Raw genomic sequence first — 27,161 nt, forward strand, 5'->3', positions numbered from 1 at the left:
ACTCACCCTCCAGTGGCAGTCCCTGCTGCAAGGCTCTGGGGAGGCTGTACTTGTCTTCCCACCTGTGACACCACATCTTCCTCGCTGTTCCCCATGGCAGCTGGGTCACAGCAAACTCCTGAACATCTCAACCCGCCCAGCAGCTGTCGTTTACATGAACAGCACCAAAGGGCAATGTTTCCATACTGTGTTAAAGAGTTTTGAAAGCACTTCGAGGTGTATCACACTTTGTAAAATCCTTGTTTAACAAACTGGACTTTGGGATTCATTAAATTAGCCTCAGGAAAAAAATCTTTCATCCAAGTGCAAGTCCCAGTGTCTTTTATGCAGGACAGCAGGAAGGTTCCTGTTCCACTCAGCAGAAGAAGAATGTTAATTGCAAAGGAAGTTGAATACTGAATGTTTTGTCTGATGGAGCAATGTGTCAGGGGAAGGAGATAAGCTTGAGAGACTGATTCTTTCTGTCCCACAGCCATGAAAGTTAAGAGGGCAAACTCAGACATAGAATCACAGAATCATAGACTCAAACAATATTCTGAGATAGAAGGGACCCACCAGGATCATTGAGTCCAACTCTTGGCCCTGCACAGGACACCCCAACAATCCCACCAGGTGTCTGAGAGCATCATTCAAACGCTTTTTGAGCTCTGGCAGGCTTGGTGCTGTGACCACTGCCCTGGGGACCCTGTTCAGTGCCCGACCACTCCGTGTGAAAAACTTTTTTCTGATATCCAACTTAAACCTCCCCTGCTGCTCTTTTTGTATTTAGTTTTCAAGTGGGCACCCCTTACTTAGCAGGTTTCTTTGGCTTTCCAGCCGAGCGACCTAAAAACATTAATAAACTGACAACCTCTCGTGCACTTTCTGGAGGCTTTCTCGTCTAGAGGGGTGAAGCTCTGCACAAGGGCAGCTCTGCAGGCAGCGAGGAGATTTCTGTTCCTCAAGTGACACAGACTGGAGACAGAGCTGTCATTCCAGCCACCAAAGCCGCATCCTAGTTTCTGGACCAACCCGCCACGTACCTCGGTTATGTGTCCCCGGCCACCCCGCGGCCGCCCGGCCCCGGTTCCGCCGGGCTCACCCACGGGCTCACCCATCCCCCGGGCTCCGGCTCCGCTCCCCGGCCCTCGGCATCGCTCCCGGGGCGGTGCACCGCCCCCCGCCCGGGACCCCCGCCCCCGAGAGGGGCGGGCAGGGTGACTACAAGCCCCAGGCTGCCCGGCCGGGGGCAGGACGGCAGCGACGTGGCGCGGCCCCGCTCCGCCCCGCTGCGCTCCGCTCCGCGCCCGCCGCGGGCTCAGCCCCGCCATGGGTGAGTGCGGGACGGGCCGGGGTGGCGGGCGCGGGGGCTGCGAGCCCCTCTGCCGACGGGGCAGCCGGGGTGGAACGGGCACGTCCTGCCCCGGGGAGAAGTTTCCAAAAAAAAAAAAGAGACAGTTTGCAACTTTTCCTAAGGGCTGGGGGTGCATCCCCCGCCCCTTCCTTTCTTTCTGTTCTTTTTTTAGCGGTCCCAGCAGCCCGCTCCGCGAACATAAGAGCCAAGGAGTTTCCTGTGGCTCGGTCCCGGGGCTGTCCCGGCAGCGCGCCGGGGAGGGGAGCGGGGGTTCGGGGAATGTGGAAGGAGCTGGATTTGCTGGGCAGTGGGGATTGCTGCATGCAGCGGCGCGGCGCCCATTGGCCTTGGCGCTGGTGTGAGCAGAGTCCGGGATCAGCCCCGTCCCAGCTCGGCTGGACAGCGGGTCTGCCCCGCTCCTGTCCCGGAGCACGGTCCCCCGACCGGTTTGCTCTAGGCAAGGAATCGCCTGGCACAGCTCCTTACGAGACCCACCAAACTTTCTGTCCTCGTGTGGAGATCTGAAGAGTCCTCAAATTCCCCAGCTGCGTCAGAATAGGCGATACACAAACTGGGTTTCAGCCAAAGTTCATAAGCCATGACATCTTACTAAGTTAACAAGAAATGCAGCAAAACCTGATTAAATCGGCCATGGTATTTATAATGGGACTCTCTGTGTGTAATAGAATTTGTGGCTTGAAGTTAATGGGAAGGCCACCTATGCCTTATGTTCTCAGCAGATATTTTTTCTAATTATCTGCATAATATGTACAAGGAGTGCTAAAAGCAGTGCAGGTGTTCACACAGAGCATGGTGGGAGGGACTGGGATAGCTGGGATGGCATAAGTAACACAAATGAAACACAGAGGGTTGCAGAATAAATAAAAATAATTGTATTTATATACAGCCATCACTGATAAATAGCCTTTATTGCTAGCTGTAATTAACGGCCAAGCAGAGACACTTCCCATTAAACACAGCTTGTGACAGGACAAAAGTCCTTTGGCTGGGTGAGAAAAGTTTCCACGGTCTGGTGGTTGTGCTCACATTTTTTCAACATACAGTCTACCAAAATTTTGAGTATTTCTAATTAAATGGAAGAAGAGAGTACAAGATTAGTTAAAGGAAAAACAAACTTTTGTGGGCAGGGCTTTTAACAACAAGATAGGGAGTGAGAATACAAAACCTGCAGGGAGAGCTGGTGGTACCACATGCTCTGAAATGTGAAAATGATAATGCAGAAGAGTTCAGAACCAGAAAGCAGAAGCTGCATTTCCTGCCCAGAGCAAATTTTGTAATTACAATCAAGAGATACCACAGAGGATCCCGCTGTACAACTCCAGGCACTACAAATCACTGCCCTGCACTTAAAAACAAGTCTTAACTCTGTTAAAAAGTCCTGATTTCAAAGTTCTGCACCCCGGATGAGAACCCCTGCAGTTAGCAGAAGTCTGGTGGGTTGTGTGACTGTCTGCAAGTGCCTCTATACATGTGACCTAGTGAGCTATGGGGAAATTCCACATCATGACTTTGTAGATGGAAAACTGTGGGTGTCCTGGGAGAGCTTTTTCCAGCCTGTGCATGCTGAGAGCTTGTCTTATAGCATCAGAAAACTGAACCTGCTTGCTTGTTTTCCAGGTCGTGCACTGCTGGTCCTCCTCTTGTCTGCAACGGTGTCTCTCCTGGGCGGGCTGATATTTGGATACGAGCTGGGGATAATCTCTGGAGCACTGCTGCAGTTGCAGACAGATTTTCACCTCAGCTGCTTCAAGCAAGAAGTTCTGGTGAGTGCCATCCTTATCGGAGCGCTCCTCGCCTCCCTGGCTGGGGGGATCCTCATCGACCGCCATGGCCGGAGGAGAGCAATCCTGGTCAGCAATTTGGTCCTCTTGGTGGGCAGCCTCATCCTCACACTGGCGAGGTCACTCCCTGTGCTGGTCATTGGGCGCATGACCGTGGGCTTTGCCACCTCTGTCTCGTCCATGGCCTGCTGCATCTATGTCTCAGAAATGGTGGCTGCTCACCAACGAGGGCTGCTGGTGTCTCTCTACGAAGTGGGAATCACCGTGGGCATCCTGCTGTCCTATGCACTGAATTACATCTTTGCAGACGTGGACGAGGGGTGGAGGTACATGTTTGGACTGGCCATTGCCCCGACGGTCATGCAGTTCCTCAGCATCCTCTTTCTCCCAGTGAACCCTGTTAAACTGAGCTCGTGGGACTCTGACTGCCAGAAGGGCCTCATCCCATTGCAGGACACAGAGGACAGAGCAGCAGCAAAGCGGGAGCCATATCAGGAGAAGAATTACTCATTTCTCGACCTTTTTAGGACCAGAGACAACATGAGAAGGCGGACTCTGGTGGGCCTGGGACTGGTGCTCTTCCAGCAGTTCACTGGGCAGCCCAATGTGCTGGGCTATGCCTCCAAAATCTTCCACTCGGTGGGATTCCAGAGCAACTCCTCAGCAATCCTGGCCTCAGTCGGGCTGGGAGCGATAAAGGTGGTGGCCACACTGGTGGCCATGCCCTTGGCAGACAAGGCAGGCAGGAGAGTGCTGCTCATGTCTGGCTGCGTGGTGATGGCCATCTCCGTCACCACCATTGGCCTCACCAGCCTCATGGCTCCGCTGGCCATGGCCAGGGACTGCAAAGCAGCCGCAGGCCCCAATGCGTCCCACAGCCTCACCCAGCACCCCCCAACACATGTGGTCCCCCAGTCTGCTGTGTCTCCTGTCCCACCAGCATCAGGTGCTGTCAGAAGTCAGGCAGGCCCTGGTTTTGCTGCCGCAAGGAGCCTTACGAAAGTTTTTGCCAGCACTCAAAGCAAAGAGGTTGTTCCTAATTCTTCCTTCAGTCAGAAAAGGGACTTGGCAGGTCAGTCCAAGAAAGGAACACTGGAAAGCACAGGCCCTCCTCTCGGTGCTGCTCCCTGGGCACAACATACGGTCTTAAATTGGATTACACTGCTGAGCATGATGGCTTTCGTGAGTGCCTTCTCAATTGGATTTGGGCCAAGTAAGTGTGGTGTTTATCCTTGCACTTACCCAGAGAATAAAACTAGGGCTGATCTGCAAGCTGCCTGCTTGAACCATTCCTTATGTATCTGCTGTGCTGAGCAGCTCAGTGTATGGGAACTGGACATTTGTCCCCTCCTGCCCACTGAATCATCTTCTAGCACTGCAGCTCTGTCAGCTACAGCACTAGAGTAACTCTCTCTTCCGTGCTATTCACTTCCCTTGTGAAGTTTTTTTTTTTCTCTGAAGTTCAATGGAAAATCAGAGCATCCTACAAGCACTACATAATCTTCCTGTCACCCTGGTGAGGAGGAAAATACAGGGCTGAGGACAGAGGGACTGAGGGGCTTCTGCGGTGTGATTATGAAAGTAACTGCAGAACTGGAAGCTGAACCTCTTTTGAAGGTTTCTTAGTATCAGTTGGTTTTTTAAATTCTATTTATTATTATTTCTTTTTCATCAGATGAGATTAAAGATTAGTTCTTGCTTCCATGTGAGTTCTACTGTTTTCTGGCATTTAAATGCCTTGATGGGAGAAAACAGCATTTAATTCAAGAAAAGTATGTTAAGTGAATATGTCTCATGGGTTTGACAGCCACCCTGCAAATTATTTTAAGCAAAATAACCCCAGGATAGGAGAGACTTCTTAAGGATATATATTGCTTTAACTCTGATTTTAGCCCAAATGCAATGTTGTCTCCCTAATTCCACCCTTTTCTCGTTTCTTTACAAAGAGCATGACCTGACAGCAGGCCTGTCAGATTTTCTCCATCTCCTGTGAATGGAATGATCAGCTAGCCTGCTTTCTTCTTCATTCCCTGGACCTGTTTATTGCTATTTTATTCCTCCATGAAGCATTGAACACAGGAGGTGTGAAGTGTTCTGTTGTGTCTCTGAGATCAATGAATGTTTGACACCACCAGCAGCGGGTGCTGGGTGAAGCCAGAGTTTAAACCCCCTGCTGAAATCTGCCTTGCCCATTTCCCAAACAAATTGCTTAACTCCACACTGTCTTTGTGATCTCTCTAATCTGTGCAGTGACCTGGCTGGTCCTGAGTGAGATTTACCCTACTGGGATAAGAGGAAGAGCCTTTGCCTTCTGTAACAGCTTTAACTGGGCTGGTAATTTACTGATCAGCCTCTCCTTCCTGGACCTTATTGGTAAGTAGTCACTTCCCCTCCCTCCGCATCCCACAGCTGGTTAGGGAAGGTGGCCACCACGAGCCATTTGGAGATTAAGTGACATTTTGAGCCCTGAGGACTTGAGGCTGGAATAGGTGTGACCCTGTTGCCCCTGAGAGCAGGAAAGCCAGGCACCAGCAGCACTGGTCAGAGCCTCTCTGTCACTCGTTTATAAAAATCACCCATTGCCCACTGGGCTGCACTGTAGCACCACAGTATCAGGAACACAGAGTTTGCAGCTTCCATACCGGCAGCTTTACATTTCTCAGCAGGCACTGCTGGCCCTGGACCTCGGCTGCCTTCTTCCCCCTGGTGCTGGCAAAGCCTGGCATGCACCAGCCTTTCCCTTTGCCAATTCCCAGTCCAGGCCTTGCAGATAAGGAGTTTCCCGGCTCTCTTGAAGGCTTCACAATATAAGTTGCCCCTGTCAGGCATCAGTGACCACCTCACAGTAAGCAACCAGTTTCCTTTGTACCCCATGGTGTGACCCACCTCCTACCTTCACACACTGGAATCTTTGCAGATGCCATCGGATTCTCTTGGATGTTTCTTCTGTATGGACTGGTGGGAGTGATGGCTGTTATATTCATTTACCTTTTTGTGCCAGAAACAAAAGGACAGTCCCTAGAGGAGATAGACCAGCAGTTCTCCAGGAAACGGTACGTGTGCTGTTGTCCCAGCAGGAGTGCTGGCTTTGGGTGCTTCCCACTGACACCCCCTGAGGTCTGTGGCACTGGCCTGAAGCAAAGTCTGGCCAGTGCTGCTGAGAAAATAGAAAATCTCAAGTTTGTGGCAGGGCTGTGGGACAGGGTGGGAGAGCTGCAGCGCCTTCATCAGCAGGTCACTGACCTGAGCCTTGTAGCTGTGCTGCTGGAGGGCAGTAGTGACACTCAAGAAAAATGGTATAAAAACCAGGGCTCATGGTCGAGCAGAGGAGACCAGCACCACAACATGGGACAGGAAGGTCAGGACTGGGAGGAGGCAGGAGGGGATGATAGTCCTGTCTTTTCACCTTAGAATAATCCCAGGCTGATCTTTCTCCTCTGAGGCAGAGACGTCTGGAGCATGGGCTCCCACCTGGTAATTTTCACACAAAGCTTGTAATGGGCTAGAGAAGATCAAAATGTGTTTGTGCCATCCTGGTTGGGATGGAGGTGGCAGGGCAGGCACTGCTGGAGCAGGAGAGGCTGTGCTGCCTCATGGCTGAGGAAGCACTCATCGGGGGGCAGGAGGGGTGACTGCTGTGAGCACCTGGCTGGCTCCCTGGTGCTGCTCCTGACCTTCATCACTGCCTGGCAGGGTGTGGGAAGGAAATGTGTTCAAGCAGAGACGTGGAAGAGGAGCGAGCTGCACACACACACAGTACCAGAGAATGGAGCACGCCAGCAGCACTTGAAACCAGTGACCTGCCCGCAACATCCTGTCTGAGGAGTTCCACCAGCACAGGACCAAGCTGGGCCATCAGGACACTTCTTTTCTGGGGTCTTTAACTGGTGACCTCTGGTCAGAGACAGTTCTCCCTGCAGTGCCTTAGATCTGGGAACATGCCAACAGCATGTCCTTTGGGTCCTTGGAGAATGATTGTTCCCAGGAAGGGAATACATCCTTCCTTTGATATCTTTTAATTTTTCATCATTTGTATCTCCTATCATTTAAGAGATTAATGGTTTTATACGCAGGAATTAAAGCACGGGTTTTGCTGACAGTGATCCCATCCGTGAAGCTCTGTTGTGAGCAAGGTGTGTTATTTTCCAGGTCTCGGGAACACCGGGATCGGGGCCGCGCAGGGTGCCCTGCCCCGGACGTGCCGCCAGTGGGCGCCCGGCACCGCCCGCTCGGGGATGCGGACAGATCCCCGCAATTCCCAAAATCCGAGCCCCCCGCACCCCTCGGACCCCCTTTCCTGCCCCCCTCCCCGCATTGTGCCCCGGGGCTGATGGGGCCGGACAGGAGGGATATGCGATTGGGAATTCGGGGTAACCCTGCGCGGGGGTGAGCTGGGTGCCGGGGCTGTGCTGGGGACAAGACAAGGGCAGAGGACGGGGGACCCCGGTGAGGGCAGCGAGCGGGGCTGGTTGTGCCGGGAGGACACCCGAGTTAGCTCTGGGGCCGGCAGACAGGGCTAGGGACAGCGCCAGGTGCTGGGGTGGCGGTACAGAAAGCTGTGAGACAGCTCATGGTGAGGGGGATCAAAGTCCAGGGTCAAGGACTGTCGTTCCCACTTAATACAAAAAATCCCCAGTGCACTTTCCAAACCCAGCAGCTTCAGCACGCTAGGAGGAGGAATCTGCGAGAGGTGCCCAGTTTGTCGCACACTGCACAGGGTCTGGGTGTCTGTGCTTGCACCGCCTGCAGGGCCACGGGACAGAGAGGAGATGTGGGAGAGCCCCGAGGCTGCAGGGCAAGGTCCCAGCTCTGCTCTCGTAGCCCTTGCCATGACGGGTGAATGCTCCCGGGAAGGGAGGCAGCTCTGGAGCTGCCAGCTGGTGTCACAGGGCCTGGCCCCTCCATCGCAGCAGAGCTGGGCGGGTGGCGCTGCAAGATGGAAAAGTCGTAAAGGAGTGTTCAAATGGAAAGCTGAAGGAAAGTCGGAGGGTGTAGAAATTCAGACTAGCACCCTTGTGAGGAGGAGGTGGCCCATATCCAGGGGGAGAGCAGCAGGGAAACAAAGGAAGCAGCTGCAGTAAATAAGATGAACCTATGTACATGTATGGTACCAGCAGACTCACAGGAACATTATTAAGCAACCAAAACCAAAACCTAGATGTGCTTCTGTCACTATACCAGAAGCTTAAAAAATACGATATTGCCAGACTTTCCAATCACCCTGAATAACAATCCCAAAATCAGTACAGATTTCTTGGGATGGGAAATCACAGATTCCAGTAAAAAAAAAGTAGAGCCAGTACTGTGTTATTGAGCCCTGATAAGGATAAAGGTAATGAACAGCAAATATAAAATGAGATTAGAGAAGTTAGTCAGCTCAGTGATCCATCAGGAAGGAATAAAAAGTGGGTTTGGGTACAATAAAGGGTCTCCAGGACCAAGCAGTGCTGGAAGTGCGAGGAGGGCTGCTGCTCTGGGTTTGGTGGGGAGCGGTGCACAGGACCTGCTTCACAAGGTGTTTGTGGGAGAACTGCTCTCTGCTAGTGACCACAAAACAACCTTTAATGCTGTAGTGGGAGAGTGCACACCAAATAAATCCAGCCTGGGGCTCTACAATTTCAAGAAAGGGAACTATGAAAAAATAAGGTGATTAGTCAATAACAACAAACCAAAAAGGAGCAGGCAGAAAGCAAGGAGCCTGCAAGCAGTCTGGAGGTGATTAAAAAATGCTCTATTAAAGCCTAAGCAAAACATGTGCCACAACTCAAAAAGAACTAAGAGGTCCTAAAAAACACCCTGCCTGACTCACTGCTAAGGTTAAGGAGGTATCACAGGGAGAAGGTCAGTGTTTTAAAAGTGAAAAGGTTTCCCACATGAGGAGAAAAGGAAAAGCCATAAAACCAGGCAAGTAAAGAGTAGACAGAAAAGAGAGCTAAAAATGAGCATGAAGATCTTGCAAAGATCTTGCAAGTATCTTCTAAAAATCTTTATTTAACTATATCAGAAGGAAGAAACTGGCTAGGGAGCTATTGCTCAATACAAAGGTGCAACAGGTTGCCAGGGAGGACAAGACATGATGAGAGAGCTTGGGCACAACTGAGTGTTGGTCTCCACTGCTGCAGGTATTTGGAAGAACCTCACACCCAGTAAATTAGAGGAACTGGATCAATGTGACTTTCCAAATGTCTGCTGTACCAGAGGCAGTTTGCTAGTGCAGCTCCCAGCCACAAACCAAGCTCTGGAAGGGGACCCTGGGAGCTGCAGGGGTGAGTGTCACCTCTGTCCCTGCTGGGGTGGCACATGGGCAGCTGGGAAAGAGCCAGCAGACATGCATGCCAAAGAGGGAAAGCTTCCCTTGCCAGCACACTGGGACTCTAGGAATATATCAAGTATTCACATGGATAGGGAGGACCCAACAGACAGAACAGATGAAAGATTTTGTCAAAATTATTTAAAAAAACATTTACATTGCCATGGGATTGAAGCAATGGTTCTTTCATGTATTGAAACCTCTTTAAGGATATTTTTGTCTTGTAGGTAGCCAAGTGCAGGGTTTAACAGGCAGTTTTTGAAGATAAATGAGATTCAGCAACCAGATTGCCCAAGAATCTCTGTTGGGCCTGGTTTTACTCAGCACCTTCCGTGTTGGCAAGCAAAATCTCCATGTTTGTGGATGATACTAAACTCTTTTAGGAATGAACATATTTTGCCATTGATGAGGGGCTCCATAAAACCCTTACCAAAGGGAGTGAGTGAGCAAAAAGGGCAGCTGGGATGGGTGTTCTGGGGAATGCTGCAGGCTGGTGCCAGAGGTCCCTGAAGGCTGGCTGGGGTCAGCATGGATGGGAGGAGTGCTCGGCTGGGTAAGTTGGCTCCCTCCATCCTCATCTAACTGGACAAATGTGTCCCCGCTCCAAATTTTGACCCATTAACATAGCAACAGGCTGTTTCTCTTCTTCTCTCCCCTGAGGCTGAGACCTCATAAGACTGGAGGATACAGAAATGCTTGAGGCAGTGATAAATCTTCTTTAGTGGGCTTTTATTTCCTTTTCTTTCACAATATTTTCTTTAGTTTCCTAGCCAAATTTTTTCTAAGGAAAGATTTCTGACTTCCTTTGAGCCACAGCTCAACATCTGTCCACATTGGGGGCTGAAGTAATACACTGTTACGGGGTTTTGATGTCAAGCCCAAAACCCCACCAGGGATTTATGCAGCTCTCCCCTTTCCTCCCTCCTCCTCTTCAAACAGCCTTTCATTTGCTCTCACTAATTGTGCTGTCATGCCTTTCTTTTTCCCCCAGTTGTGCAGACAGCCTTTCATGCAGCCAGGTTTCGGTGACAGATGCCTGTGCCATGAGCTTTGCCAGGGGGCGGGTTGTGCTGCGGAGCGTGCGCATCGTCGGGGCGCACGGAGCCGCGCTGAAATGATCCAGGCACACATCCAGCCCGGGACGGATTAGCCAGTGGCTTCCCTGCCTCCCGCCGCACCCCCCGAGGTGCTGCTGGATAATCACTGCCGGTTGGGAGAGTCCCGCCAGGCCCAGCCCACCCACAGGCACCACTTGCTCCTCAAAGTGCGCAGGAAAAGATTAGCAGAGCATCTCTTGGAAAACGGGAGAGTGTTCAGGAGGATTCGGGCTGGGCACAAGGACACTGTGAAGCCTGGTCTCCCAGGGATGGTGGCTGTCAGGGCAGATCTTTAGAAAGCACCAACAAGCCATCCCCCACTCTTACATGTGCTGCTTTTGTGTGCCATGCTAAAAATCTGAATGATGTGAAAAATAAGTAAAAACCTTGGCTGGTCCAGACTGACTTCAAGAACCAGCTTGTAGAGAGGTGACGTAAAGTTTCACTGGCAGCATGTACCATCCCTGAGCCCACAATGTCCAACTGTGGTAACATGATCTAGGTGATAGACTGAAAGCAGAGCAAGGTGTGAGTCCCTGCTGCAAATATTCCCACAACTCAGCGGAGAAATGCGGGATCTGAGTCCATATCCCTTTTGTGTATGTGAAGGCAGCAAGCTCAAGGACTGGATCCTGCTTAGTCTCTGCTCGGGGGGATACAGATCTGGCTGAAAGGAGCCAGAATACATGAAACACGATAACTGGAAAAATACAAACCAGAAGATGGGCTCTTTAATGCACTACAGATCCAGCAAAACAACCAGAGCTGAACAAAAAACATTCCTTGTATAGCAACAAAGATACCAGCTCAATGCAGGGAAAAACTGGAAGGAGATGGGTGTGTTGTGTTCTGTTAGCTTGTGTGTCTCCAGGCACTGCATGGATCAGACCAAAGCCTAAAATGTGGTGGGTGCTTCTTCCTTTCATTGCATCTCTCCTCTCTGAAGTGCTGCTGCCAGCATGAGCACCTCCAAGCTCTCCAGGTTAGGTACCTCTGGCCTGTGTCCTTGTTCCTCCTGCTCCATCTGGCCTTCTTCCTGCTGCTCCTGTCTCTGGTCCCAGCTCCCCCAGCCCTGCGGTCCACTAACTCAATAAGCAGAGGGAAGAAGGGGAGTTGCTGTCACTTTTAATCACAGCAGTAAAGCAAAGACAGAAAGATAAGGTCTCCACCCGGCTGCTGATAGTTCGCAGAATGAGTTGCTCTAACAGGTCACTCACCCAGAAGAGCCTGTTGTCTGTAGGGAGGGAGACGATATCTTTGGCTGGGCTGGAGCGAGACCTCAGGTGCAGCAGGAGCGACACCAAGACCACTGCTCTTTCCCTGGGCCTACCAGGACAAATTCAGTTTCTGGACAAGCAGGAATCACATAATTGCCTTTACTGGGAAGTTTTCCAGTTTTCTTCAGGTGCTTTTCAGCCACTCTCATCACTGGGAGTCTTTCTCTCCTTGCCACAATGACAAGAATTGCAAGGAGCCATTTCCCCTTGTAAAGGTCCTCTGCAAGGGTCTGGGGGAAATCGTCAGGTTCAGGTGCCACGGTCCCAGAGTGACAACCCTGGCACCACACCCATGGCAGTGTCCCTGCTCACTCACAGCTCCTGGGAGTCACAGCCATCCTCTTGTTCTCACTCAAACTCACAGCTGAGTGCTGGTGCACGATGTGACCTCCTGCAGCAACACAAATAAAATGTCAGCACTACAACTATTAATAGTGTTTCTATTCCTGCTGCCATTACGATGGCTTTTGCTACTATTAGTAATAATATTTACATATGCAAAACCACAGATGCAAAACAGATGTTTTGGTTGGGATGTCTGAGAAGACTTGTCTCTGCCACATATATTTATGACAAAGATGGAGGGTTAACCACACAGAGTGCCATATAGAGAACAAATAGATGGGGAAAAAGAATGAAATAATTCCTTCCATATTCCTAACAGAGGCCAAAACTTATCCGTTCCCTCACTCTGCTTCTCTCCTTTCCAGCATTTGAGACTTTTCCAATACCAGGCCAGGGATGGTTTCCATATTTGTTCAGACTTGTCTAGTTTTATTTTCCAGTTCAGCTATTTTTTCAGATGCAGCTTTTCCTGATGGATGGAAAATACAAAAGGAATTGCTCATCTGCTCCCTGCAAGCTTTTTCCTGACCACTGGGAAGCTCAGGCACTATTCCAGGCCTGGACTAAACCTTGGCTTGTGGAGAAAACTTGATCCTTGTTTGCTGAGTTCACATGTCTGGGAATAATTTAAGCTAAGGGGAAAAGTAAAAGTGAGAAAAACTACCACTGTCCCTGAGCCCACCTCATTCCCTCCAGCACGCAGCCCTGCCTGGGAGGATGGCTGTGGCCATGGAAGAGGAATGATCACATCTCCACAGCTGGCCAACACTGGAAAGCAAGAGAGTGACAGCTCAGGGCAGGGCAAGAGTTTTGGCACTTTCACCCAGGCTTGTTTCACAGAAACAGAAAATAACAAAGTCTGCCAGCACCACGGCATCCCCCTCTGCTTTTGGCAGTGGCTGGTGTTGGGCTCAGGGACACAGCCAGGAGGATGAGGAAAAGCAGAAGGACAAGGCTGAAACAAGTACCTCTCTTGAGTGCATTGATGAGTAGCTTTGCACTGGGATTATGCAGAGCCCCACCAGCACAAACAGCTTCCCTGTGAGCATGCTTTGGTCTCTTACCCATTTATTTACAGTTGTGTGAACATCAGACATTCCCCTGCATCTACGGGTGTGATGGTTGTGGCCAACTGGACTTCCCAGTCCTTTTCTACTGACAGATGCCCTCGGGAACACCTTAATATCCCTGAGCAGCCCCAGGTCCAGCTGCTCCTTCCATGAGCAGAAGGAGGAAGAGGAGGACAAGGAAGGCTCTATGTCTGCAACAGCACAGCAATGCTTAAACAGAGAAAGCCACCAGACAGCAAAGGAGTGCAGCGTCCCTGAGCACTCATGAGTAATAAAGTGCCCCACAAACTAAAGAGCCCCCAAGTGCTACTGGGGACTAAGTAGTCCCCGAATACTCACATCTCTCTCAGGTCAAATTCCACTCTTTAAACCAATCCCCATTATGTTTTACACATCGGGCTGTAGAAGGCCTCAGAGGGGCTGTTAGAGTCTATTGTAGGGGAATAAAGAAAGTGTCAAAAAGACTTTTAATGCCCAGTTAAAAGTGGCCAAAATACAGTCTGCAGTTACCTGATAAGCTGCAGGGTCTCTACTGGGAGAAGTATTTTGGTTTTTCAATTGTCTCAACCCATGCACACTTGCAAGAGGCCAGCCTCAGCTCTGAACTAAAGCTTTGTCAAGTACATTAAAACATTATTAAAAGCCTGGCTTTTGTTCCATAAAGACTTTTAATGCTTGCTCGTTTGGTTTTGGTTTTTTCCTTTATAATGCTTAAGACCAGTAATTATTGAAGATACCAGAGCCCTGCGGATTGCTGCAGCCTCTGTGTGGTTTGCAGCATCAATGCTTTTCCCAGCACGGTGGCTGTCCTGCTGCTGCCATCCCCACTGTGCAGGTGTGGGAATCAAAGCGCCTGGGGGGATTAACATCTCCAGAGATGAATAACAGGGCAGTGCCAGAGCCAGAGGACAATGCCTGAGTCCTGTGTTCATGGACTCTACTCATTGCAAGAGAAAATATTCACAGTCCTCTCTTGGTGCAAGTTATGCTCTTTACAGGGAAACTTGGGAGATTTCACCTACTTACTGCTTCAGTTACCCTTTTTCATCAACAACTACCTAATGGCTATGGACTATGCCTGGTGGTATTCTTTATGCAGATATTTGGACATCAAAAAGTTAGGTATTTGAACAGCTAGAGTTGGGGTTTTTTTCAAAACAGATCTGTAATTCATTCAAAGATTCAGTCTCAGACTGTCAACAGTCAAGAGCTGCCAAGTTACAAGAGGGTGTTTCTTAACCATTCCATGTTGTTCCTCTGCACTGTGAGGGTTCTCTGGGGTGGACAGAGCACCCCATGGTGCTGTTTTGCTGCTATTGCTGTGCTTTGGGAAGGGTGTTTGCATAGTAGCCAGCAAGGCCAGCACACAAAATTAATGACATTTGAAGTTCAATGCAAGTCTTGACTGTCAGGAATGCAGCACTGAAAACAAAACTTAAAGCTTCCATATTGCAAAACCTATTAACTGCTTTACCGTTCTTGCAGTCGTGCCAGCTCACTCATACTGGAGCTTTTACCAAGGCATGACAGCTCATTTGTTTAGCTTGGGCCAGGCTTAAAGTTCTGATGAAGCCTAATCTTGTGACCTGTATTTATTTTGGCCGGGGATGCTTTTTGCACAGACAACTTCCTATCCTCCCTAATCTTTCCCGCAGGAAAGGAGCTGGGAGTTACAAGTCAGGGGAGGAAGGCAAAGCCAACCAGACACACAGCGAGAGAGAAACAAGCACTGCACGTGTTGGTGAAGTGGTGCAGGTTCAGGGACCCTGTCTGTCAGGGAAAGGAATTAAAGGGGGAGTCAGCCCCTCCCCTGTCACCATTTGAGATGTGTCAAATCCATCACGGTTTCTCTGGAATTTTACCCATCTGGAAACATGGCTGCCTGTAACTTGGACAGCTTCACGACTTAAGGATGGAAATGTCTCTTCTTGGCTTGAACTTGTTAAACATCCCACTGACACAGGGAAGAACTTTGTGGGTATAAACCCCCAGCAACCCCATGGGATGTGTCACAGGCTCCCCACAGCTGTCAGTTCCCCATGGAGCAAGCATGCCCTCAGCAAAGTGCCTGTGGAAGGAGCTGCTTTCTCCTGTGTGACAACAGAGGGAGGACAGACCCTGTGTCAGGCAGCCCAGCTGGATGCCAACAGTTCCATAATGTGAACTCCCTCACTCCTCACTTCCATTTCTTCTAAAACTAACTCAGAGAAACACATTTAAGTACCAGCCTTGGGCATCACTCTTTCACCACCCCTCTAAAATTTGTCTCTTCCCATGCCTTGCAAGCACAGGCCACTTGAACATTATGTGCCCATTCTCTGAAAGAAATCAGGGAAGCTGGAATCACATCACCCTCTGCTTTAACACACAGGACAACACCAAAGTCTGTGGAGAAGCCACACCGGGACCCTTCTGGTACCATTACAGCTTGATCTACACCAGAGAACACCCAGCCATCCCCTTGGCCTCACCTCCAGTTACCCTAAACAGTAGCTGTAAGATTAAAGACAGGGAAAAAAAGAGAGAAAACCCCAGCACACCCTCCTGGTTGTTTTCCAAGAAAAAGCCAGAACCCTGTGGTGGCATTTACCCAGCTCTGAAGGCACAAGTCACCTGGGACATGACACCATTTTTCCACTGGAAGCCGGGTGCTTGAAGTAACAAACTGCTTTCTAAAAATGTCTTTTCTATCAAGTTGTGAAGCAATGTGGTAAGCACAAAACTGCCTTTCTAATGCAGCAGTGAGACTGCACTGTGCTGGCACTAGAAATGCTGGTGACCTTCACAAAACCCCTGCTTTATATTCAGAAATAGGGCTCTGAATGCAGAGCCATAACAATGGGGCAGAGGGGTTTTTTGAAAGACAAAAGGCCAGTCAGGTTTAGTTTCTGTTTGATATCTCGAGTTTTACCAATTCCCATGAGTTGAAATAAAAAATTTCTGAGTAGCTGGAAATATTCCCCAGTTCCATTCCCATGGAAGAAAGTGCTTAAAAGCATTCTAAGGTTAATGGGAACATGATGAAAGAGCCATTTCTGTAGAGCAGCATATTGAGTATATGCCTCCTTAAATACATTTTCCAAGCATTATAGCAGAAAAATTTGGGATAGAGTTCAAATCCCTCTCAAACCTCTGGAAATTGGGTGGCAAGGAACCAATCTATTGCACTGCTGCAGGTGTGCTCCAGTTCGGGGCTTAAGGGCTCTGCAGTGGCCGTGCTGGGAGTCAGCAGCCACATGAGCAAATCCCCCACTGGCTGAGAAACAGCACCCACGTGTGCTCTGATAAAAGCCCTGAAACCCAGCACAGCCACCCAAAAGGTGTGTGCACTCTGCCTGCAGGGATTTGTCCAGGAATGACATCTTTCCAAGGCTGCCTGACACTTTTGGCCTCAGAAGGGAAAGTGGCACCCTAAAGCTTTCCTAATTAAGCAACTGGGGAGCATGTGAGCATTCTGCACACCTAATTCCTATCTAACCACTGGCCCAAGAACTGGGATTTGGGAAGACAGTGAAGTTGATCAGTAGTGGGGTGACTCTTGCCTCCCAGTGCCAAGCAACCTGTCCCAAAGGTGCTTTACAAACCCACAGGTGCACACGAGCAGTGCAGGGTGCCCCACAGCATCCCAGAAGACATTAATTACTAAATCAGGGATGCTTCTCCCTCCCATCTGCTCCAAAGGGGCTGGGATTTGCAGAGGGGGGTCACAGCAGCTGCACGTGCTCACTGTGTGCTTTCCCTGCCTGCCTATGCAGTAGCTGTGACTGCATACAAAAGTTGGTAATGCAATTACACATATATCATGTTAATTAATTACTGCCACCATTTAAACAAAAGAGAAACACTAGAGTAATAAATAGTTTAATAATCAATATTTTATTATTATAGTTTTTTGTGGTTTACAAATATACTGACACTGGACTAAATTGGTTGCAAAAGTTTTGATAAGAATGTCAAACCCACAAGCAATGCTAGGAGAGAGCCTGAATGGGCCACTGGATTTTAAACTACTTGAGAGCAGCTTGATGCGCACTGTGCATTGAGTTTAGGTCTGTAACAACTGCCTTGCAAGGTTACCCCTCAGCAGAACTGTGATCGGTAACAGTAAGCCTTAAAAAGGCTTCACCATCGATGCACATTTCAACCCCGAGGGATGCACAAATCTCACAGGTGATTTGCTGAATCAGGACATTAACGTGGGAGCTATTTTCTGCCACTGCCTTGTGCTTTTGTAAGGTACTGAATTTTAAATGCCCTGCCAAAGAGGAGCACTGATCTCACCACTGATGTGCTCTTGTCCCCTCTGCTCCAGTGCCACCCTGCCTGGATGTGTCCCAGCCCAGAGGTGAAGGCCCAGCAGATCAAATCGATTGCACACCCCCACATTATAGATGTTAGCAGACAAGCTCCTCGTGACCCCTCACCTTTCTGCCACGGGAAAATGTCGGGAGACTCATTTCCTCCAAGAACAAACAGCAGCAGTCTCACATGGCAGGACAACATTCTATTCAGGAGCGCGCCTCAGCGCAGGAGCTCGGTCTGCGGTGCAGTTAAGCAGTTGTGCAAACCACGAGCAAAGTTCTCAAGAATTGTCGGGCTGAGGACAGAAGAGAGAAGTTTTGCGTTTCTATTGACTTAGTTTAAGTGCCACAGAAGGCTCTGGGAAGAAGGATGAAAAGAAAGGCTGTGGTGATTGACTGCTCGGCTGAGTTCGTGAGGAGCAATCGGAGCGCAGCAAAGCAAACAGGGCGGCTGCCTGCGGGCAGAGGGGCCGGGAGGCTGCGCCGCCTTTCCTGTTTGTGTTTACGGGACACAGCCCCTGCCGGCAGCTGCATTGTGCTGCGGGGAGCGGCACTGCCAGTGATGGATGGCTTCTGCAGAGACCCTTTGGACCTGCTGAGCCACGAACAGCCCGAGGCAGCACCCGCTTCATCTCCGTCGCTCTCGGGTCTGCTGTGCCCAGCGTTCGGACCCTGCACAAGAGCCAGCTTGTGCCTGCACAGGGCGTGTGTCCAGACAATTGCACGCCACAGCTTCCTGCAGCTCCCTCCTTGGGAGAGAAGCGAGCTACGGAGAGATGAAAGCCGCAAGGAGAAGGCAATGGGTGCTTTATCAATTACCTGTGGCTCGCTGACTCTTTGCCTGTGCAGAGCACATGTCTAGAAAGACAAGCCTCATCTTGCAGTTTAGCAGCATTCCCAGGATGTGTTTGCATTTGATTAGGAAGCCATGATGATGTTCAGGCATTGGATCACCCCTAAAAGCCACCAGCCATCACCATGGGCCAGGATGTCAGCCCTGAGCACCGCTGGTGCTGGGAGAGTCTCCAGAAGACGAGCAGCACCTTGCAGCTCCACGTGCCGTGTATCTGAGAAAGGGCAGGAAAAGGATTTAGAGTAGCTGCGTTCAAACATTCATTACCAAACCATCTTAACGCGGGGAGTGAAGAGGCAACCTACCTCGATCCCAGCACCCGCAGCCAGCTCCCCTCTGAGACCCTCCAGAGCCCCAGTTTGCCCACTCTGACGAGCAGGCTCTGACAGGCGGTCTCCAGCTGTAGCCAGCATGGTTGGCTCTGTGCATGATCTTTAATTTGTCATCACCCTTGACCTGCATCACATCCTGCGGAGAGCACCAAGGTGTGTGACCCCAGCCTGTCCTAATCCCTCAGCCACACCAGCCCCAGGGCTCCTGCCGAGGGTGGTGGGAGCTCCCTGCACCGAGCAGCTCCAGCCTCAGCCCTCAGCACTCCAGCTTGCCAGCGTGTTTGCAGAGCAGAGCGTGTCATACTTCTAAAGAGTGACAAATTACCAGGAAGGGCCCCCCCGCACCCCGGCTCTGCTATGCACAGCCCAATTCCCCCGTGCCGCATTAACAGCTAATAAAACAATAGAGCTTTTAGTGGGGAACTTCAAAGGGTTCTCAGGCAGATGAATGAATTTCGCATTTCTTCACTTACTGTCAGCACTGAGGGAGAGAAGGGCAGGCTGAGGTCGAAGGCTTCAGCAGGCAGCAGCAAACAAATACAGCCTGGTATTTGGGCTACTGCAAAAAATGGAGTGGGAAATCAGCTAAGCACTTAGCAAGTACCAGGGTTTTTTTCCACTCAGCTCATCCACTTCAGATGCCCTATTTTCTTTTTTTGGTTTTCCAAAAAAATACGATAAAAATTAAATAAAGCTCCATAGTTACACCTAAACCGTAGGCTGAGCCAGCAGCAGCTCATTACAGTGTGGAGAATCTTTAGGCAGCCTGGCCCAAACTCAAGCAAACATAATTATTTTCAGCAACACAATTGTATTTGGTAAATGTGCCTTGAGGTCTCACAGCTAATTCACAACTATGTGTCCATCTACAAAACACATTCTGCAAACCATTAGCTCATTGTAATGTGCAGCCACAATGAGCACCTATATGAATTAAGCTAGGAATTGTGTGACTAAGAGTGGGTTAATACTGCTTAAAAGATATCTCTGTTTTAAGAGATGGAGAAAGAAGTACAAGAAAGCAGGGAAAATGGAGACAATAATATTGCATAGCTCAAATCGTAGAATCACAGAATTGTTTGGGGTGGAATGGGCCTTAAAGCTCATCTCATTCCACCCCCCTGCCATGGGCAGGGACACCTTCCACTATCCCAGGTTTCTCAGACCCCCATCCAACCTGGCCTTGGACACTTCCAGGGATGGGGCAGCCACAGCTTCTCTGGGCACCCTGTGTCAGGGCCTCACCACCCTCACAGGGAAGAATTTCTTCCTTATATCTAATCGAAATCTTCCATCTTTCGGATTAAAACTGTTCCCCCCTTATCCTAGCACTATCTCTGTGTAAGAAACATGCCTCATTGGCTATGTAGATAAAAATTCTCCTGCAGGTTGCTCTCACATGGAGTGCGGGAAACCCAGAGCTCAGGACCATAAATTGCACCTACAACAGAGGTACTCGCTGGTGGAGGAGACAGTCAAAGCCACCAGAGAGACTCTGCCAGCCAAACTTGCGCTGGGGATGGGGCCTAGATGGCAGTTTGGAAGGAAATAGGGATGGAAAAGATTTTAAACAGATGAAGCATCATTTCATAAAACTGCCACAAGCAACACAGCTCAGTTTCTTATATTTCTCCTCTTTTCTTTGACCAACTTTTGTTAAGTCACAGCTTTGACCCACACACAGTATCTGAGGAAGAAAAAAAATCTGATTGTTCTGTGCATGGCCTTTTTTTTAATCATTATGTAGTACATGATACCCAAAACAACAGGAATAAATTATTCTAGTTTTCAGAGCTGGCATGTTTTAGCCTCTTGAATACCATCATCTATATTCTACATCACTTCCAAGTACAGCCCAAATAGCTTGTTCTGCAAAACAACTTTAAAGGTTGCAATCATTTATGTCGCATTCGAATCCACTGCCAAATTTTCAAAGCATTCTGCGTTTGGCTGTCCTACCAGACACGCCTGCAGAGGACACTTTCCAAGTGCTCCCCGTGGCCGGGCAGGGACAGCATTTGCAGGCAGGGAGTTCCTGGGGAGCCGCGGCAATGCTCAAAAGCAGCCGGCTCGCAAGAGGGGAGGGAGACTGCCTCCTGATAACTGAGCTGACAATTTCTAGGTTCTCTAAAACCAGACCCTTCCAAGAATGCCCTTTGTTCAGCAGTTGCTCCATTCAGTCTCTCTCCCTGTTTGCTTGTAATTTATTCCTTCTAAAAGCCTTGCCCTAGGCTAGCAGAAAATGAAAACAAGGAGCCCGATTTTCTTTTTTTTTTTCCTCACTTTTGCTCTTTCATCAAGAACAGTGAAAAATTGGCACAGTCAAATATTTTGTTCAGCTCTTTCTTTCAGTCTTTGAAGTCTCCTAAAGCCTTGGTAGGAGTCTAGGCTTCCACTCACATCTGCTTTCCATGAAGCCATTTACCGCACTTTATTTGTACCATATTAGATTTTTTCAGGACAGGGACAGAACTAATGAAGCATTTACATTCTTGGGAAAGTGGCATATATACAACTACTACATTACTCTGATAGAAACAAACTATAACTGACATATTTCAAGTTCTCAAGCAAGGAGCCGTGTCATGCCACAGGCAGCAAAGACTCCTGAGCTGTTGGTTCCCTCATTTCTTCCTGATGCTCATTTAATATCAAACACCCTCGTTGCAACTTTCGTTTACACAGTTATTGAGGGATGCTCTGGTACCTGTAGGAAAATGAAGGCAAATGTCCTGCAAAAGGGAGAGCTTAGATGAAAGCGTAATGAAAACAAACTGTGTCTGAACAGAAGCTGCATCTGAGACAGTATCAATGACACAGAACACTGTCAACAAGATAATGGCATCACGCTGCTAACAAACTGCTAAAGCATTTCTTTTACAAGCAGAAGACTAATCCCCTGACAATGCTTCATTCCAAGGACTTTTCTGCTATTAGAGCAGGGAAAGGGCGTTGACTGAATCTCTATCAGAAGGATCCTGGCAAAGCCTAATGGAATATTGATTATTCTGCTGTTTTGTGTTTTTCACTTCTCTCTTCAATAACCAAACCCCTCCCCTAAGAAATATTTGTCTATTTCTCATAGAGGGTATTATTAAGAGAGTTCTAAGTCAGAAGTGATAAAGTAGCAACTGAGAAAAATACACCTTGGAGGAGGCAAGATCAAAAGCCCAGCAAGCTCACCCTTTAAGCACGATCTCCAATGGCCTTCTGAGCTTAACGAGGGGGAGTTTGTTAAAAAGCCAACTGGAACTTGGAAAGTTCATCACAGGATTGCCTATCCAAGCTCAGCAGAGCTCCAATCACTGAAGATCATGGAAGAAACATTTTTTTGGAATCCAGCCCTTTGCCATCCAGGCAAAGGACCAAATCACAATCAAATGGCAAAGTATGAAACGTGCTTGGATTCATTCAGGCTTGGAAGGAAAAAGTCACTTACTGGTTGAGCTTGATCACAGGGGCTGTGCATCAGTGGGTGAGTCTCTATAATATTGCTTAACATTACTTAGGGCAGGAATGGCCAGATCAGGCTCTTACATGTGGCTTTGAGCAGGCAAATACCAATTTTGTTGTCTAAACAGACGTGGAAATCACACCCCACATACAGCTGTGAACAGCTGCAAGGAGGGTGATAGCACAGCTTCCTACCTCAGTTTTCCTGTGTGTTTGAAAGTGAGAGAATAAGGTCTCCAGAATGAAAGTTATTCACTCCAACTTGACACTGAGAGGTAGGACCATGGATACAGGAGGATTATCCTGGGTTTGATGGAAAGCACGGAGAGGGTGCATATCCCCCATCTTTGAAAAGCTCCATTCAGTTTCCCCCACCTCATGCTGAGCAGTGGTGGTCCCCTCCCTTCTGATACATCTTTCTTCCTAACACTTTCTGCTTCTTCATCTCTTTCATGGAGAATATTTTCAAGGATAGAAGGTATTGAAATTACCCACAAGACAACCATTGCAGCTCCCAGAAGATGACAGCTCTGCACGTCCTCCTTTGCAAGAGGTGTCACATTCCTGTAGGACACCCTCACTGCTGCCACGTGTTTTGCTGCTGAATTGCACATCCCTTACAGAAATACTGAGACATGATTCAGGTGTTTAAAAGTAGCTTGAACCCCAAAGCCTTCCCCAACCTGGGAAGGGGGTCAGGTGCCCCAACAGTGTTCAGGTCTCCCCTGTCCAGAGAGACCCAGCTCTTGCTGGGAGGTTGCAATCACTGGAGCAGGGGCTGAGGTGGATGTCAGGAGGTAGGGGCCCGAGAAGGGGATGCTTTCCCCTGCTGCCCTAGCGATTTGAATTATTTCATGATGGCAGAAAATTAGGAGAGGAAAAAACCACAGCACTACGTTAAAAAAAAAAAACAAAAAACCCCATGATTTTAAAAAATGCTGTGCCAGGTAAAACTCCTCTGCTTTGTTATTATGAGAGTTCCCAGTATTGATAATTTCTCCTAGTTGCTGGTTTGTAAGTTACTTCTGAGTAGAAAATTCAATTACATGGGCCAAGTCAACAATAATGTTTTTCCTGGCAACGGTTCATTTTGCCAGTGGAAACATTTTCCCCCCTCCTTTTTCTGGATTCAACTCTGCAAAGTTGCTAAATTCTTCCAGATCTCTGGTCTGATGTGATCATAAATATCCTGATTGTATTCGACTGATTGACAGACTGGGGATGGATTAAGTGGGGATTACAGCCTGGAATGATCAAAATGTGCTTTCATGGTCAGTAACTCTGCAATAAGTCATAGTTCCAATGTACATTAACTATATAATCTAATTAACATGGCTGTTTATGTATTTAATATTATTCTTAAAACTTTTTAATAAAAGAGGTTTTAAGGAGAATTAAATGTTGTTTAAAATATAGAACCTGTTCCTTGAATGAACAGTAGTTTGGGGTTTGCACTGTCATTAAGACGACTAATAAAACTCTCTCTTACTATTAAAATGAGATTTGAGCAGTATGATGGGCCTAATTCTGCCCTAACTAATAAGTGTGTAAACTCAGGTTTTCTCTGTTTTATTTAAAGTTACTTCAGGTGTAGTAATTCAGGGCAGAATTTAGCCCATTAGGATTAAAAACCTACTTTTTAACCAACTGAGAATAATTAATCCATATAGGTACATAACAAAAAGTACTCGCAGGTGCTCAGCGCTCACAGCTCTCACAGCTGTCATTATTTACTGAGCAGGAGCAGCAGGAATTAGCTTTATGGGTACAAATCTTAAATGTTTTACTGCACAGGTTAACACCCCCCCATGCACACCTAATGGTATCAAACTGAATGCAACAATTCATCAAGGCAAAACTCCCAACCACAGCAACCTGTTCAGCAGCTGCACTTGTGAGTATAAAAAGAGATGGATACTTGATGGCAAGGGCAAGGAATTATAGTGGAGATGTTATGCAGTTGTCCATAAAAAAATGAAATCTGAAACGAGTAAATATTTTGCAGGACTTTGGGTTCTCTGCTGTCTCCAATGCATCAGCCTCAAAGCCAGCTTCTCAGAGCTGTGAATCATATTGCTCTGCAGCTATAGTGCTCCTCCAACACTCTTTTTAAGTTTTCAGATTTTGTATTTTCACTTGAGAGGTTCCCAAGCAAGTTTAACACAGTGTGTAAGTAGTGCTGGGCCGTGTCCATGAATGTCAGGGTGAGGGGAGTCCTTCTGCCCTGCTCTCTCTCACACTTGCATTGATCTCCTCCCTCCACTGCATAGCCAACTTCTCACCTGTGCTCTTACAGCTTTTTCCTGACCTGAGAGCCTCTAAAAAGGAGATGAAAAATTTCAGCATGTCCAGCTGTTAGCCTCTGATGTCTCTCTCTGCTGCCCTCCTGGTCAGAGGACATGCCCAAGGGACCACTTGTTCTGGTGTGCAGCCATCGCTAAACCAGGATCAGGACAGACACCCCTGACCCAGACTTAGGACCTGACCTGGAGATCAGAGAAGGGTTCAGCCCTTTGCATACCCCAGACCTGGGTCCTGGCACAGATCACAACTCCACGGGCTGTCACCAGAGATCGGTGATGGCTTGCCTTGAGACTGACCTTGTGCACGAGTCAATCCATCAACACCGGCATGAAACCCACTTCATTGCACTGCTGATCCTCCAAGCCACACAGAAAGCTCTACCCAAAGTCCCTTAAATGAAGCAGGAATGTTTCAATTTAAAGGAATTAAAAGCATTTTTAAAATGTGATGGTTCCCATCATACCAAGTCTCTGCACAGTGCACTGCCCGACAAGCCCGATTATTCTCCAGCCAGCCAGGGGCTTAGAAAGTATGTCGAGCACTCAAACCATTTTAGATCCCACTGCACTGTACATACCCAGAATTCGAGCAGGGTTCACATTCGAGGGCTTATAAAAACTTGAATACACTCCAATAACTTAAATCACTCAGTGAGGTTTATAGTGATTTAAAGCCATTGGAACTCTCCACGTTTGGTGCACAAGGGCTCCAGCTTGGAAAAGAATCAAGGCATGTTCCAGAATGGCAGCTCCAGGCATATTGAATCAATTTTAGCATGTAAAAATAATTAACAATGATAAAAATACATTAATAATACTGTAATTATAAGGCCAGACCAAAGTTTCAACCTGAAGAAAAAAGAAGAAGAAGAAATTCAGCAAGGTTCGTGAAAGGCTTGGACTGGGAGTAATGAGGGATTTCAGTGACAGGAAAATAAATGGAGGCAAATCAAGGGTAAGGAGCAAAGGAAGATCACATTTGTCAGTAGTTTAAAAAGTTACACTGGCCGGAGCTGCAAGACTTGCTAAATTCTGCCCTGGAGGTGGGCCAGCACAGCACTGCTAGGCCGAGGGATCAGAAACAATCCAAGGGCCGAATCCTTGCAAGCCATGAGGACAAGGATCAAATGCTATATATCATGGAGCTGGCTCATAAATCTCTACTCTCTAGTAGCTTAGAGTAGGGAGGCCAAAAGTAGCACCTGTCTGGAAAGGATGCCACGCTGTCTGAAGGATGCTTTTCCAGAACCAGCTCGGTCCCTGTAGGGTGATGTCAATCCCCCAGGGGACAACAGGGCTTTGGCTATTTCTACATGAACTTTCCAGCAGCTGGTACAGCAGCTTCAGCTTGGACCAGCACCAGGAAATGCCTGAGGCTACAGGAATAAATACTGCCAGGGACATTAACCACCAAGTGGTTTAGTCACGTCAAACAACTGATTTGTTTTGGTCAGCAGTCCAGGATGATCCTTATTTCATCGAGGCTGATTCACCCATCCCACTTGTTCTGTACTCAGCCATCATGCAGGTGCTTCCTTGAGCCTTCCAATAACAACCCCGCAGAAAATTTTGTGAAATAAACTAACAGCACAAGGTCTGTCCAAAGGCTGTGAGGAAAAAAAAAGTAAAATTTTAAAAATTGTAGTGCACATTTTTGAGAGAAAAGGGTTGGGCATAGACAGGTGATGTCCCCTTTTTGTAGGGGAAAAACACGTTAATTGCTGTTCCCCTGGCAGAAGTATTTTCTCATTGTTCATGTTAAGGTAAATTTCTGCACACAGAAGACAGTGACTCTGTTTCCAGAGCCACCAGAAAAAACATAAAGCCTTATCATATGCCATTATATCCCCAATTCCGCTGTGGTTTTGAAATTAAGCTTTTTCTTTGGCACGAATTCCCATCTCATTTTCTGTGAAATACAACAGAGCTCAGGACAAATGCAACCAGGCGAGATTTCTATGGGGGAAAAAAAAAGCGCCTGTAAATCCTTTACTATCTTTAATCATGAAAATAATTCAGTTGCTGCAAACCTGATATTCATGGCCAGGGCCCAAGGACCTTGCAATTCACAAAAGCACTGAAGGGATCCATAAAAAGTGGCTGGCCATGAGGAATTTACACTTGTTTTTTAAAGGGAGTAAAAATGTGGCTATAGCAATTTAGGAGAGTTTATATATTCTGGCCTTAGAGAGGTTTAAATCACTCAGTTAAGAAAGATGCATTGGTGCATTAGTGAGCTTCTGATGGTATGATGATTTTTTGCCTTTTCTTTTATACCCCTGTTAGACTTTTTTACAACTTCTGTATTCTTAGTGCTGTTTGCCTACATTCTTGGACTTGTCAGGCTAGGAGACTCAACATTTTAGAAGCTTCGTAGGGAGGGGTTAGTGTGCCCCAGACCCCAAGGTCCTCTCCAGAACACATTCTGTAAACTAAGATAGAACCATCCAGGGGAAGGTTCCTTGGGGAGGGGGGGCTCACTTGAACCTCTCATTGGGGAATCTTTGCTAGATATGCTAATTAGTAAGACCTATAATGTTATACCAGATCTTTTGGGGGGTGCATTGTGGTGTGCATGGAGGTGCATTCGACCTGGATGTGGTGCACCTAAGGATCCTTAAAATAAATACCAAGGTAAAATCCCTTTTTCCCTTCTAACCTCGTTTGACTCTTGATTTTAAGACC

General features: G+C 48.1%; 1 protein-coding gene across 2 annotated transcripts; it reads left to right on the forward strand.

The window, feature by feature from the left end:
- The first annotated feature begins 1,254 nt into the window (after window positions 1–1,254).
- Window positions 1,255–7,247, forward strand: SLC2A10 (solute carrier family 2 member 10). Of its 2 annotated transcripts, none has more exons than XM_048322269.1 (5): window positions 1,255–1,312; window positions 2,972–4,348; window positions 5,386–5,508; window positions 6,053–6,188; window positions 6,829–7,247. In XM_048322269.1, exons 1-5 carry the CDS (start codon window positions 1,309–1,311, stop codon window positions 6,923–6,925), a joined length of 1,737 nt encoding a protein of 578 aa, XP_048178226.1. In that variant the 5' UTR covers window positions 1,255–1,308; the 3' UTR covers window positions 6,926–7,247. The 2 variants fall into 2 exon arrangements, with proteins under 2 accessions (XP_048178226.1, XP_048178227.1); XM_048322270.1 differs by having other exon boundaries at window positions 6,137–6,188.
- The last annotated feature ends 19,914 nt before the right edge of the window (window positions 7,248–27,161 follow it).

Source organism: Corvus hawaiiensis, chromosome 17 (genome assembly GCF_020740725.1).
Source record: "Corvus hawaiiensis isolate bCorHaw1 chromosome 17, bCorHaw1.pri.cur, whole genome shotgun sequence".
NCBI classification, from domain to species: domain Eukaryota; kingdom Metazoa; phylum Chordata; class Aves; order Passeriformes; family Corvidae; genus Corvus; species Corvus hawaiiensis.

Excerpts from the sequence above, each read along its gene's own strand:
- SLC2A10 (XM_048322269.1), top strand. Across the intron at positions 5,509-6,052 it reads CTCCTTCCTGGACCTTATTG|ATGCCATCGGATTCTCTTGG; the intron begins GTAAGTAGTCAC and ends GAATCTTTGCAG. Across the intron at positions 6,189-6,828 it reads CAGCAGTTCTCCAGGAAACG|GGTGTGGGAAGGAAATGTGT; the intron begins GTACGTGTGCTG and ends ACTGCCTGGCAG.